The sequence below is a fragment of the Ostrea edulis genome, chromosome 6 (genome assembly GCF_947568905.1).
Source record: "Ostrea edulis chromosome 6, xbOstEdul1.1, whole genome shotgun sequence".
NCBI classification, from domain to species: domain Eukaryota; kingdom Metazoa; phylum Mollusca; class Bivalvia; order Ostreida; family Ostreidae; genus Ostrea; species Ostrea edulis.
Window position 1 is genome coordinate 74,040,847 of NC_079169.1, and position 15,823 is coordinate 74,056,669.

Genomic DNA, 15,823 nt, shown 5'->3' on the forward strand with positions numbered 1-15,823 from the left:
ATCCGGGTTAGAATAGGTCTTCATTACCCCTTGCTTGTCGTAGGAGGCGAATATATGGGGCGATCCTTCGGTTGAGACCGCAAAAACCGAGGTATCGTGTCACAGCAGGTGTGGCACGTTAACGATCGCTCCCTGCTCAATGGTCATTAACACCGAGGATAGGCCTAAATTTTGCAGCCTTTCATCGGCAATGGTGACCTCTCCATATGAGTGAAAGATTCTCGAGAGGGACGTTAAACAATATCAATCTATCAATCAATCATTTGTTTACAACACTGTTCCTTGGATGAAGTACATATACAAATGTACATATAGGTGACTGTTATGTTCGTAACTCTTTTAAATTATCCACTTTAAAAAGTATTCCTACACAATGTTAAAAAAGGTATGGAAGGCGAGACATCAGTCTTAGTGTGTAAAAACAATTTTTCCTAGTTTACTTTTGTTCTATATCCATACCATTCAAAATTATTTGTGTATAAAATGATACTGACAAAAATGTATACATTAATGCAGTAAAAAAAACACCTGGTGCTTTTTTTTAGCCCTACCGAGCTAACGTTTTTTGTATTAAATGTGAAATTTAAATGCAATTCAGCACATCCATGAACTCAACTCTGAAAATTTCAATTTGATACCTGGAATAGTTTCCGAGAACACTCGGAAACAAACTGTCCCTCAAAAAATCGGGAAAACGCCAATATCTTACGTAAAAAGCAATATATAATAAAAATCGAGAAAATACCTACCGAGTTCCTGAAATTTTCACGAAAATTGGCCCACGACGCATATCCGAGAAATCGCGTTAAAAAAAACTTGTAAAGAAATTGTAGGAGTTATGAGATTGATCACTGTTCGTTATCTTCACCTTTCATATCATACAGAATAAAAACAAAATGTTAAAATCTTCGTTTGGGGAACTAATTACATATCTTATCTAGGCACTGGCATATTTTGAGGAATACACCGGGATATACTTGTAAGATAGCTAGTATTGTGAACAAAATGTATAGTATAGATCTAGAGGGCATACTTAAAAATCAAACTGGAGTTTATATATGATGATATTGTACTTCCGATATAACGCATTGGAATGGAAAACGTTTTTTACGCTTTCATTATTTTTTTATTTTTAAAGATTGTACAACCTACTTTTTTGTTATGAAGAAGCAAGAAAATAAACAGCAGAACTGAACAGTTTTCATTTCGCATTAGACATACATGTATGAAGTTCACGGGAGTTCATGATAATAAGGAATTTAAATTGTGTCGGTGTGAGGCGGAAGAAGTTGCCCATGAGCCTTATAACCGCTTTTGAAAAATAATGAACGTAAACAGGAAATAAAAATCTCATGGGTTTCTGGAAAAAGGGGTTAATGGTGAAGAAATTCAGCATTTTGACAGACATGTTTGAAAACAGATGTAATTCTTGATTACTCTGAAAGTTTTTAAATTTCTTGACTCGTGACTTTAAAGATTCCACATTTGCTATCTATTAGTCATAATATGATAAGAAATACTTGGACATTTTCCACGAAGTCTCTAAGCTGAGCAACTACATATATATGTAATGAGAGTAAATAGGAACTTCCTTTTCCTTTCTAATCTGAAATTCTCAGTCGAAAATAAACACGTCCCGTGATTGTCAAAGGAAGGATTTACATAATCAATATGTCATACATGATGTAAAGTAGATCTAGATAGTTTCTAATTGATCACTGATATAAATCCAGTGCAATGCGTATAAAGAAAACTAAAAATGTTTTACAAAAATAAAATTCTCAGGAATAATCTGTTCCTTTCATGAGTACTTAAATTCGATTTTTTTTTTCTTGTCAGAAACAAAATAATCGTATGCGGAGATATTCTGAATCAAATCAAACACGCGATGTGTTGGATATGGGTAAGGGATGTTTCCTTTCATGTGTAGGATTGCACTTTCATAGGGATGAATTTTCGTGGTTTTGTATCAAATTTCGATTTTATTCCCAAAATGTTTCTTGGGTTTGCCTCTCTGTTAATGTAATATATGGAATGGTTTAATTTTGAAGTGGATTTAATTTTTCAGACAAATTAAATCCACCACAAGATGTATTGTGTTTACAGTCGTTCATTCTTTTATCAATTACGGTATAAAGTATTGTAAATCTACATGAATTATTTCTAACTTAAAATGATTAAAATACAAATGTTTCTGTTTTTAAAACATATTGATGAGCAATGATACACCATATCGTTCAATATCCTGAGAATTTATTGAACGCTAACTTTGCATTGCGTAAATTGTATGCGCCCGAAACATTCCGAGTATGAGCGTTCAATATTGACGTTACCGTAACGACGTAAACAAGCCAAAATGGCAGACGACAGTCCTCCGAATCTGACAGAGCCGGTATTTGATATTTACTAAGCAAAATGTTTTACTGTACATAAATTATGATGTCCCCATTTACAAAATCAGTTTTATGTTGGGGTTTTTTCACAATGATATAACAAGATATTCCTCAATAGGCAGCGAGTAATACTATAGAAAATCTAATATTTCCTACAAAAATATTCTTCGAAGGGGAATATTTTTTCAAAGGTGAATTTTTCATCTGTCAGGTGAGAGTCCTCTATGGAATAGGCATTTCTTGAGTCTGTATGTGATGATCTATCACTGTCAGCACCTCTGTCTATCTTAGTCAGCACCTCTGTCTATCACTGTCAGCACCTGTCTATCACAGTCAGCACCTCTGTCTATCACAGTCAGCACCTCTGTCTATCACAGTCAGCACCTGTCTATCACAGTCAGCACCTGTCTATCACAGTCAGCACCTGTCTATCACAGTCAGCACCTCTGTCTATCTTAGTCAGCACCTGTCTATCACAGTCAGCACCTGTCTATCACAGTCAGCACCTGTCTATCACAGTCAGCACCTCTGTCTATCTTAGTCAGTACCTCTGTCTATCTTAGTCAGCACCTCTGTCTATCTTAGTCAGCACCTCTGTCTATCTTAGTCAGCACCTCTGTCTATCACAGTCAGCACCTGTCTATCACAGTCAGCACCTGTCTATCTTAGTCAGCACCTCTGTCTATCTTAGTCAGCACCTGTCTATCACAGTCAGCACCTCTGTCTATCACAGTCAGCACCTCTGTCTATCACTGTCAGCACCTCTGTCTATCACAGTCAGCACCTGTCTATCACAGTCAGCACCTGTCTATCACAGTCAGCACCTCTGTCTATCACAGTCAGCACCTGTCTATCACAGTCAACACCTCTGTCTATCACAGTCAGCATCTGTCTATCACAGTCAGCACCTGTCTATCACAGTCAGCACCTGTCTATCACAGTCAGCACCTGTCTATCACAGTCAGCACCTCTGTCTATCACAGTCAGCACCTCTGTCTATCACAGTCAGCACCTGTCTATCACAGTCAGCACCTGTCTATCACAGTCAGCACCTCTGTCTATCACAGTCAGCACCTGTCTATCACAGTCAGCACCTGTCTATCACAGTCAGCATCTGTCTATCACAGTCAGCACCTGTCTATCACAGTCAGCACCTCTGTATATCACAGTCAGCATCTCTGTCTATCACAGAAAACCCATAAACACAACTCGCCGCGTATTTCCTTGCCTGTTTTACCTTTTAAATACAAGTACTGAATTGTAGCACGGTACTCAACTTTAGATGAAAAGCATGCCTTTACATTACAAGCCATGTTTGACATCCAATATCTTATTCAAATGCCTCTGATCGGACACGAGGATCTCGATTAACCCACGATTCTTACTTCACATTGCTGAACTGCTCTGAAAATATAAAAATTTACAAAAAATAAAAAATATATATAAAAATTTACATGACGGAAAAGTGGATTCGAATCCTGCTCTTTCGCCAAACGTTCATAAATCATTTAAAACACTTCGAAGTCAACAGACGAGATTGGTTTTGGCTTTATTTTGTAAAAGCGTGTGGCAGGTACCAGTGTTTTGGTTCTGAAATATATGGGTAGGAGATATACATCAACTTCAAGGTCAGGTTATGACAGACTAATGAAAAATTATATATCCCTTTTATTTCATGGCACACTGATTTTGACTACGAATAACTCCGTTTACCTGATCAAGATATAGGGCTCACGGCGGGTGACACCGGTCGACAGGGGATCCTTACTCCTCCTAGGCACCTGATCCCACATCTGGTGTATCCAGGGTGTTGGTGTTTGCCCAACTATCTATTTTGTATTGCTGATGAGATTTATGAGATTGATCAATGTTCGTTATATTCACCTTTCATATTGATAAATTATAACCCTAAATTACATGTAATTCATACATCCTGGTGCACAAAACATGCTCTGAGCAGGCGCCCCTTTCTCGCTTTGAATCTCTCTCATTTGGGCTAAATCCGCACCACTCAAACCCCATTTGTCTGTCCTTCTTTTAAAAGTCTACCTTTCATCTGGGGCCATCTTTCATCACTCTCAGCAACAGACTTTTTGCTGGACCATGTAGATTTTAATAAAAATTTCTTTCGCAACTAACCATGTACGTGTATCTTAGTTTCGTGTTTGCACACATTTAATGCTAGGAATCATGGCGACACCTACATTTTGCATAATTCTATAAGTTTTTTCAATAAAAACCTAGCTATACTTGGCCTTCGACTCGATATTTAGATATATCGATGACGTTTTATCTATTAGCAATAACCATTTTATTCATATGTCGAATCGATATATCCCTGTGAACTCGAGATAAAAGACATCGCATAGTCCTCCACATCTGGTTCTTTCTTAGATATTTATTGAAAATGGATATCAACGGCATACTAACAACTCAACTTTATGACAAACAGGATGATTTCAGCTTCTCCATCGTCAACTTTCCATATTCATGTAGCAATATTCCATTATCACCTGCATATGATGTTTATATATCTCTCTCAGCTGATTCGATATACAAGAGCTTGTTCTGCGTTTGGACAGTTTTTAAATCGAGGCAGACTACTGACAAATAAGATGATGTAACAGAGGTTTAACAGTCTCGTTTAAAATCAGCATTTCGAAATGTCTATGGTCGTTATAATGATCTAGTTTGCCATTACAACCTATCATTGGGTCAAATGCTGCCTGACGTATACAAGGTGAAGATAACGAACAGTGATCAATCTCATAACTCCTATAAGCAATACACAATAGATAGTTGGGCAAACACGGAACCCTGGACACACCAGAGGTGGGATCAGGTGCCTAGGAGGAGTAAACATCCCCTGTTGACCGATTTCATATTGATTGTTAGGCCGTTATTGGCACACTGATTTTGACTATACGGACTATTCAGTTTACATGATCAAGGCTCACGGCGAGTGTGACTGGTCAACAAGGGATGCTTACTTCTCCTAGGCACCTGATCCCACCTCTGGTATGTACAGGTGTCCGTATTTGCCCAACTCTTTATTTTGTATTCATTATAGGAGTTATGAGATTGATCAGTGTTCGTTGTCTTCACCTTTCATGTATCCTATTCTACACATATTTACACATGTAATATCATTTGATATATGGGGTGTCTTCATTTTTTTAAGAAATTTGCCTATAATTCGAAACTATTACCTGCTATGTGTGCCTTTGAAAGTTGTACATATTTTAGATCAGCACCAAATTAACTCCCTTGCAAATAAAGGCAATCGAACCAATAAAATCAAAAATTCAACTCTACATGTATTCTAGTCGAGTTAGGTGTCCGTAAATAGACGGGTCATGCGTAGCGAACCACGACTTTGCGCACGAGCGGGTTTCCGGCATTGAGACGCTCACTCGAAGTCAAACCATGCAACTATTCAGACATATTGTTTATTCTATGTATTACCTGTGTGTTAGTTATGTCCAACATGCCTGTGTTGAACCTCTGCCATATGTATGTATGTATGCTTTGCATTAAATGCCATGCTACTATTTACTAAATAGTAGTCGCATTTTCATATACCCTCGCTTTGTAATTCCTTGATATTTTAACACAGCAAGAATGTCAACAGTATATATCCCCTTCCTCGGACAACGGTAATAGTATCATTTATGAAATACCTCATTTTCTCGACATTTTCTCCCTCGTCAACTTTTGTCTTCCCACTTCTCTCCCTCCATCCTTTTTTTTTTTTTTGCACCCATGTTTTCCCTCCCTGATTTACATAAGTAACAACAACGCTTCGACAAATCAAAGTTGTTTATTTCAGTATTTTTAACGGGACAATCATTTGCAATATTGTAAACTAGAAATTGAATAAAAGATACATATAAAAATATTAAGTCACAGCGTACAAAAAAAATTATGTATATATACAACGGCAAATAAATGGGGAATGTTGGATGGATGACTGCGGATTTCTGGATCTTTTGGTATCATGTCAAGGTTCTTAGAAGGCGATTACGGTAACAATAATTGAATGAGGCAAAGTAAACTGACGACGAAGAGTGATGGGCTTGTGGAAGAGGCAGCCAATTTCACGACGGAAATTCTAGAGTCCACGGGCACTCTGCCTCCTGAAGAAAAACAAATTGAAATTGGAAATGATTTTCTACAAATACAAATGAAAATATACAACAGGAGACAAAATATAAAATATTTTTATAAGATTACACGTACATTGTACTTTCCTAAAAATTGTAAAGATTCTATTTTCGTTAAATTACTTATTTTCGTTTATCTGAAATGGTGGTTTAAAAGTAGAGGATTCACCTAGTGTAAAATACTGCGTGGGACTCATTTTGCCGTCCCCTCCTTTGCTAAATCCCAGAACGCGGAGGGCATAAACATATCCTTTGGATATTCCATATACCACCCCATATGTTTCCTTGCCAACAACAGTGTCATTAGCGGATTTGATGTTTTCTCCAAGAAGCCACCATCGTATCTTTAAAAGAAACAAGAAATGTTTGTAAAACATGTATACCCCTATGGTGCAAAATTGAAAAGGGTTATACACATGCATCATTTAATTGATAGTAGTGCCAAACCATTTCAAAATATTGAGCAGACAATATCTTCCTATGTCAAGAGTGGATTGACAATGTGATCTAAAAATCAATAGGGGTCAACTACTTATGCTGTACCAGTGTACCAAGTTTGGTGTTAATCAAGCTATACTTATTCTTAAAATATAGGAGACAATATATTACTATGTCCAGTTTAACCACTGACTTTTGACCAGGTGACTTCAAAATCAATAGGGGCCATCTACTCCTTAAGATGTACCAGTGTACCAAGTTTGATGTCTGTCAAGCAAAGGGTTCTCAAGATATTGAGCTGACAGTATATTCCTATGTCCAGTTTGACCCTTGACCTTTGACCTCAAAATTAATAGGGGTCATTTTCTCCTGAAGATGTACCAGAGTAATAAGTTTGATGTGTGTCAAGCAAAGAGTTTTCTAGACATTGAGCGGTCAGTACATTCCTATGTCTAGTTTGATCCTTGATCTTTGACCTCAAAATCAATGGGGGTCATCTACTTTTTTATGATGTACCAGTGTACCATGTTTGATGTCTGTCAAGCAAAGGGTTCTCAAGATATTGAGCGAACAGCGTCTTCTTATGTCCAGAGGGGATTGACCCTTGACCTTTTGATCTGAAAATCGATAGGGGTCCTCTTCTACTCATAACCACATATGAAATATCATTACGATCAAGTAAATGGTTCTCAAGATAGTGAGTAGACAACATGTGGTCTAACGATCGAACGACAGACAGGTGCAAAGCAATATGCCCCTCTTCTTTGAAGGGGGGCATAATAAACATTAAGGTGTACATTGGGGAGGGGGGCAGAAATATGACGGTTGATGTCATAACTTCTATTTTACAACATACAGACATAAACTCCTGTGAGAAAATAATCTTTAACACTTAAGACATTGGTTCCATTTTATTCGAGAGAATATTCCTCTCCTTATTTTCACCTAATTTGTCCTCTTTGAGCTCTCTAGCAAAAATTGGGTGGATCAAAAAGCGAGAGATCTACCCATTATAAAAACCTTGGATTTACAACTCAGCTTTTCCTGCGCGCGTTTCAGGTCTTATATTTCTGTAGTTTTACATCGCCGCCTCAATATTTTATATAGAAAATACGTTACAAAGTTTCCCTCTACAGTTGTTTCAAGATAAACCTTTAAAAAATAAGTAGGAACAAATCGACAGCATACGCACTATACAGTAGACAATTATTGTATAGCTTCTTTGTCAAGCTGTTGTCCCGAGCTAGGGATGAAGACCTGTGAAATCCATTGCCCAAGGCCGGAGGTTGAGGGACATCAGTTGAATGGTACTCAAGAAGCCATCGAATAAGTGATTTATTACCTAACCTACTATATAATTCTTTAATTCAGTAACAACTAAAACATGCAAATAATCAGTATATGTTATTATATAATTAAGAAATAAAGATCGCGTTTTCATGTATATTGACCGGTGCCACTAACTACCCAAATGAACATCATTGTTATAAATCGTCAAACACCTGTGTGAATATCATTTGGATAAAAATAGACATAAGACATTTGTATCTTTATAAAGACTTGTTATTAGGATAATCTATGTACTGTAATGAATTAATATTGAGAAAAAAGAAGTATTTGAGTCTCGAAATCGTTATGGTTTGGGTTTTTTAAAATTCTTTTCGGGTTATTAGTTGTACCGGTCATTTTGAAAAGCTGTGGTAAGTGAAAGTGGAGACGGTTTTAGAATTTTCAGTCACTTGGCGCTAAATTACGGACTTCAGTTTATGAATAGGGGTAAGAAATTCAACTTAGAAATGATATATAATACCGCAGATTCTATGTAATAGCTTGTTGTAATGCTCAAACATTCTGTTAGTCGTACATGTATAGTGGCAGGACCCAGCTAAAAGTCGACCAAAAAATGGTAAGCATTTTTTCGAATTCATTTCTGCATATCTTGGAAAGTATACGGCATTTCGGAATGAACTTTGGTAGTAATGTAGATTGATTATGTATGAATATATTAGAATACAGAGGATGATTTTATATCATTTGGTTTATTGTTTTTACATCGACCAACTTGGGTACCCTCTTTTATAGTAAATTCTAACCCAAGCGATACAATTGCCTGTGCATGTAGCACAAGAATCGAAGTGAATATAAAATGAGACGAAAGCGTTGTGCCTTACCACATTTCCTTCCAGTGTTCCTTGAGTTTAGATATTTCAAACCTGTTTTGTACACTTGTGAAGACCTACCTTGTACCCCCTCAGAGTTTCCTCGAACAGTCCCGTGGACACACCTCTCCATTCTACGTACACACTGTCTGCTCCGTGAGATCGAATGTTCACAAATTCCGGATATAGTAATGGTGCTGGAAATACGGACAATGTGCGTTATGATTTGTTATGTATCAACTGAAGACAGTATAGGTCGATATTTGCTCCTGAGTTTACACAAGTCGAATGTCAGTGTCAACGTCTTAACATACGGAAACATATATATAAAATGTGCCTACGATTTAGACAGGTGCCCAGAAGCTGCTTTTCGCTGGGATTACTCTCTCCAGCCGTGTTGAACACCTGGACGGTCACCCAATAATCTGTATTCGGTTCCAGGCCTATGACGTTGTTTCCGGTCATATATCCATAATGATATGCTGTCACGCCCTTCCTGTTTGGGTCATTGGCATCCTCAACATTAATCTGCAATTGGTGGTAGTGGAATACTGAACAATTGATAATGTACATCTGGACATAGGTTAATGACCACCTTATTTATGTACCTTTGTATCAAATCACTTCGGTAATTACACACAACAATATGATTTTTTGTTGGGGATTGTTGTATTACAGAAAGGTAAAGGTAGCGAACAGTGATCAATCTCATAACTCCTATAAAGGTGAAGATAACGAACATTGATCAAACTCATAACTCCTATAAGGGTGAAGATAACGAACAGTGATCAAACTCTTAACTCCTATAAGCAATAAAAAAATAGATAGTTGGGCAAACACGGACCCCTGGACACATCAGAGGTGGGATCAGGTGTCTAGGAGGAGTAAGCATCCCCTGTCGACCGGTCACACTCGCCGTGAGCCCTAGATCTTGATCAGGTAAATTGAGTTATCCGTAGTCAAAATCAGTGTGTCACAAACGGTCTAACAATGGGTATGAAACACGTCAGACAGCATTTGACCCAATGATAGGTTGTATTGGCAAAATAGATTGTTATAACGACCATAGAATTTGTGAAATTCTGACTTTAAACGAGACTGTTGAAACCCTGGGGACAAACACGAGACTGTCTATATATATTCATGAGATCGATGTTTAGGTATGTATCCTGATTATCTTGATTTTGCACAATCCGTGACCTTGGAACTCTATATGATCTTAATACCCAGACCGAGTTGGCTTGCTTAGTTCATACATGTACATGTCCCGCACTTCAGATCTCCAGATTTTTTCCGCATTTAAAATATGGAAAAAGTTCAGAGCTCCGTATTTTTTCCAGATGAAATATTTTCTAAGTTCTGCATTCCTATTGCATTTCTGATTGAAAATAGACTAAGTCCAACTTTCCATATTTTTTCCACATATTTTCCAGATTTTCCCCACATATTTTCCAGATTTGTTCCTTATTTCCTTACTTTCTTAGTTTCACCCAATTTTTCGTATTTTTTCTGCATCTAAATACGGGAAAATACAGAAATATATGGAGATCTGAGGTGCGGGGTGTTACAGATTAAGTTTTTCCTGATGTGTTTCCATATCTACTAGTATGCATCTCTTACAATGTGCAATCATGGTACTTTCGCTAGGTTGACTTTCCGCAAAGTTGTATCAGAATTCAATAGTCTAAATAACCCCAGATATCGATTGATTAATTATTATAGTAATTCATAAAATCAGATCACGATCGTATGAAGATGTGATGGTCCTCAAGTTTTGGCCAGTTTCATTATATATCGAGTCGTCATCAGCTTAAGGAAGAAAATGTCACAAAGCCCTATGAAGACTATTTGCCCACGAAAGTCCACAATTGTGATTTTGTTTCAAATTAAGTGTATTTTGTACAAGAATCCCAATGTCAGTTGTTATCTTAAATTTCGTCAAAATGACGCAGAAACAGAATTATGACATCACAAAGAAGACGTTTTGCGGTTGTTTTAAATTTTGAAACAAAGTGGTTATAATTATTGAGCATTTCTTCTAGAAAAGATGAACGTACATGTAGGCTTGAATAAACTATAGCTTTATCTTTCCAGTATAAATATATGATAGGAAAAATGTTTGTCCAAAACTACGTTGTATGTTTTCTATACGTTAAAAGTTCACAAAAATGTATATATATATATATATATATATATATATATATATATATATATATAGGATACCTGTAGATAGTAAATTCAAACCCAAGCGATATAATTGCCTGTGGATGCTATGTACTTCAAATTTCTATAAAATCCAAAGACAAATTATATTAATTGTACTGAACATGACATCTTTTATGATGAATAAGAAGGTTTGATATTTTTAAAGCTTTCAAATTTCGAGTTTTACGGGGTCCCAGAACAACTATTAGCATGTGGTACGACAACCTTGATTTGTATATGTACATGTACAACATATTTTTTATATGGGAAAGGTTTTCTAAATTGCTAGAATTTGTAACCAATCCTTTTGTATATCCATACGATAGAATATATTCAAATTTTAAAATGTTATCATACATCGACCTTAGACAATGTTTCTGTTTCATGTCAGCGTCCACCGTGACATCGGACGTCAGTTTTAAATAAAGGACACGTGACTTTCGCGTCTAATGATGATTGGACCGGCTTCCACAAACGAGCACTGTCTTGCCTCACGAAGCCAGCAATCTACTGTCTGAGCTATCGCGAGTTTCACTTCAATACTAGTGCATGTAAATGTCTGATTGTCAATAAAACTTTCAAAACTGGGAAACTAGTCTTTAATACTAACATAAATCTCAGTGAGCTACCTCAAAGCCTCGAATGACCCCTTTGATCGCCTTTCTGGTGTTTGGCATTGGATCCCAAGTTACCCACAATGCAGTGGAATTGATCTCCCAACCGTTGACGTTTGTTGGGCGAAGTAAGGGTACTGCAATATGTATTGGAAAAATTAAACAACTATACTGAAACAATCACAACTTGCATTTCTGGCGAACTAGGAAAACACTGTTTTTTCACTCGCTAGTACTATTAAAATTTTAACCTGCTGTTGAAAAATTATTCTGGTCATTTTGCAATATGGAGAAATGCGACCTATGCTGTGGGATTGTGACTCTTTCCCATTTTTTTTAAAAGTTACTTGCAATGATCCATGTATGAAAGGTGAAGATAACGAACAGTGATCAATCTCATAACTCCTGTAAGCAATACAAAATAGATAGTTGGACAAACATGGACCCCTGGACACACCAGAGGTGGGACCAGGTGTCTAGGAGGTGTAATCATCCCCTGTCGACCGGTCACACCCGCCGTGAGCCCCATATCCTGATCAGGTAAACAGAGTTATCCGTAGTCAAAATCAGTGTGCCAAGAATGGTCTAACAATCGGTATGAAACATGTCAACTAGATCGTTATAACGACCATAGAATTTGCGTTTTAGTTAAAATTCAATGGGGTCTTTTCCTCAAGCGTGGGATTGATCCAAAGTTGCTATTTTTACTTTTCAAACAACCCATGAAATAAAAAATGTCCCGTACTACCACAGTTTAAAATTGAATTTACAACGCTGAATTATAACCCCTGGTCATTTTACAACGGCAGTTAAAAAAAATATGTTACACAGACAGGCTCACGAAGCTGCACGTGAAAAGGTGTTTGAGGACAGGACTTCTCCCCCTAATCCACTGTACAATAAGTGTACACACAGTACTTGATATCGAGAGAAAAAAACGAACATCAAGTGCTGGTAAAGAGGAAATGGGGATCCTATCCTTAAAGTACCTTGGTATAAAATGTAACCGACATTCTTAGATGTTCACTTATCACTTACTTCCCTCCGAGGAATAGACAGTGGTAGACGTACTGTTTGGCCCGTCACCATATTTATTGAACACACCAACTTTCACTTCATATGGCAAGTAAAATAACTCATCGTTGTGTAGATTTACTGTGTAAGATACGTTGTTACCAGAAACCATTTTAGTAAAGATGTAGTCCGTCTCCAACACTCTTTTCTGAAATCAATAATCAACTTAACATCACTATTATATTCCTTATTGATGTTGGTGCGAGAATATCTGCATGTGGTAAATGTAGTTTGACATGAGGAGAAAAAATTCTTGCATCTAAAAAGCCATAAGCAAAGTTGCATCAAGTGACTATTTACACTTTATACATGAATATGCGGTGTCAGTACTCACGGGTATATATGCACCCCGTGGAAAGTTTCAGTGCAGTTGTTTTCAAAGTACAGTGAAAATTGCCTAATCAAACACCTGTGCAATCCGTTTCATTGGACAATCTGATCTTTATTTTCATTCTTGATTTCGTATTTTCATTTTTGGTACACTATCTATTCCTCATTTTTGGTACACTTTTTATTCCTCATTATTTGGTACAAAAAATGTCACCCAGTGCATATCGGATTAGACAGGTTTCACAATATTACATATTCGATCTATACTACAATTTCTGACGTTAGGATTATAAGACACCTTTAGATATAAGTAGTCTCTATAAACATTCACGCATATTTCTAAAATATCAAGGGAAGGAAATGGGTGGGGCGGGCGGACAGGGTAAAAAGGAAGGGAAAAGAACGAAGATAGGGGAGGGAGAGGAAGGAGAAGAGGAAGAAGAGGGGGAATAGAAAAGGGGAGAAATAAGAGGGGAGGAGGGAATAAAGGAAAAGGGGGCTGGATAGGGGAGGTGGGAGAGGTGAACCCCATGACCATATCATACGACGACAATAAGGGTGTAACAAGAACTTGAATTTTTCTTTCTGTGATCATCAGATGTCTAAAATGTCTGGATAATGACCCAGATGATAAACAGCCTTTATATATGAAGTATGAATATAAAATAAATGTTATACAAAGATATGGTGCATCTTCCGTATTGAAGACAAAAGGATTGATGGCAGGTTTGATTTTTAATTTTTTAATGACGAAGTCGATAGCTTCCCGTACCTATTACCACAAAAACTTCGCATTCAGTTTCGTTTTAGTATATGAACAACTTGTATTGGTCTTATATTTTTCATTTGTAGTAGAGTCGATCACAGAATGTATGGCAACAGATTGCTAGTACCTCATCAAATTCGTATGTGGTTCCATTTTTTCTCCAGTACACAATATAACCGACGTTGGGTCCACATCTATCTTCCTTTGATAATAACTGCAAAATTCAGAACTCATATTTTATAATTTCTAGCGCCCTCCGGAAGTACGTTTAGTGTTTTTGCATCTCGTGAGCATGCTCTGGGTGCCATAATGCGGCATTCACACATTTGTGACATCATTGATAAAGCTTTTACTTAAGTAGCAATAATGTTTTAAATACCAGACTAACAATAATGCCGTTAGTCTTCAGATTTTATACAACCCAGGAATAGCTGGTTATACGCAGTCGATATATAGGTTAATCTTGACTAAAAATAACTTCTTCATGTATACTGTAGAGAACAGCATGCTGTTGTCCTACTTTGCGTCGACAATCTTATATTTGATTGTTGATTTTTTAAATAATACATCTTAGTAACAAATAGAAATCATAAAATAAGTATGTTGCGGTATTAATCTTTTTCTTTTTTCTTTTTTATCAATATTGGCACACATATACCTGTTATAAACGCCAGAAAATTGCAATTTTCCTTAAACATCAAAGTCTGGTGAAAATGATATAATAGTATTCATAACAATTTCATAACGAAGTCAGTAGCCCCCCCCCCCTACCTATTACCACTGTGTTACGCCTATTCTTATACAGTGTTACGCCTAGTTTTATTACAAGTAAAGTTTGGTTTTATATCTGGCTACGCCTAATGTATACTGTACCACGCCACGGTTTTATATATCGCGTTACATCTAGTTTTATACCACGCTACATCTAGTTTTATACCACGCTACATCTAGTTTTATACCGCGCTACATCTAGTTTTATACCGCGCTACATCTACTTTTATACCGCGCTACATCTAGTTTTATACCGCGCTACATCTACTTTTATACCGCGCTACATCTGGTATTATATTGTGTTACGCATGGTTGTACAGTGTACACTGTGTTACATCTGGTATTATATTGTGTTACGCATGGTTGTACAGTGTATACTGTGTTACACCTAGTGTTATATTGTGTTACGCATGGTTGTACAGTGTATACTGTGTTACACCTAGTATTATATTGTGTTACGCATGGTTGTACAGTGTACACTGTGTTACACCTAGTGTTATATTGTGTTACGCATGGTTGTACAGTGTATACTGTGTTACACCTAGTGTTATATTGTGTTACGCATGGTTGTACAGTGTATACTGTGTTACACCTAGTGTTATATTGTGTTACGCATGGTTGTACAGTGTATACTGTGTTACACCTAGTGTTATATTGTGTTACGCATGGTTGTACAGCGTACACTGTGTTACACCTAGTGTTATATTGTGTTACGCATGGTTGTACAGTGTATACTGTGTTACACCTAGTGTTATATTGTGTTACGCATGGTTGTACAGTGTACACTGTGTTACACCTAGTATTATATTGTGTTACGCATGGTTGTACAGTGTACACTGTGTTACACCTAGTGTTATATTGTGTTACGCATGGTTGTACAGTGTACACTGTGTTACACCTAGTGTTATAT

The 15,823-nt window shown here is 36.9% G+C and overlaps 1 protein-coding gene across 6 annotated transcripts in view; it reads right to left on the reverse strand.

Moving 5' to 3' along the window:
* Window positions 1-6,197: 6,197 nt before the first annotated feature.
* LOC125683873 (contactin-like) overlaps window positions 6,198-15,823 on the reverse strand; it is a 43,837-nt gene continuing 34,211 nt past the window's right edge. For 4 of the 6 annotated variants that reach the window (XM_048925374.2, XM_048925372.2, XM_048925373.2 and 1 more), the window contains 7 exons: window positions 14,270-14,356; window positions 13,011-13,194; window positions 11,988-12,109; window positions 9,495-9,681; window positions 9,235-9,350; window positions 6,726-6,900; window positions 6,198-6,529 (listed from right to left, as the gene is read on the reverse strand). In XM_048925374.2, the coding sequence (XP_048781331.2) occupies window positions 6,414-6,529; window positions 6,726-6,900; window positions 9,235-9,350; window positions 9,495-9,681; window positions 11,988-12,109; window positions 13,011-13,194; window positions 14,270-14,356 (987 nt within the window). In that variant the 3' untranslated portion in view covers window positions 6,198-6,413. Of the gene's footprint in view, window positions 6,530-6,725; window positions 6,901-9,234; window positions 9,351-9,494; window positions 9,682-11,968; window positions 12,110-13,010; window positions 13,195-14,269; window positions 14,357-15,823 lie in introns of those variants that run through there. The other 2 variants (XM_048925375.2, XM_048925376.2) reach the window with 2 other exon arrangements.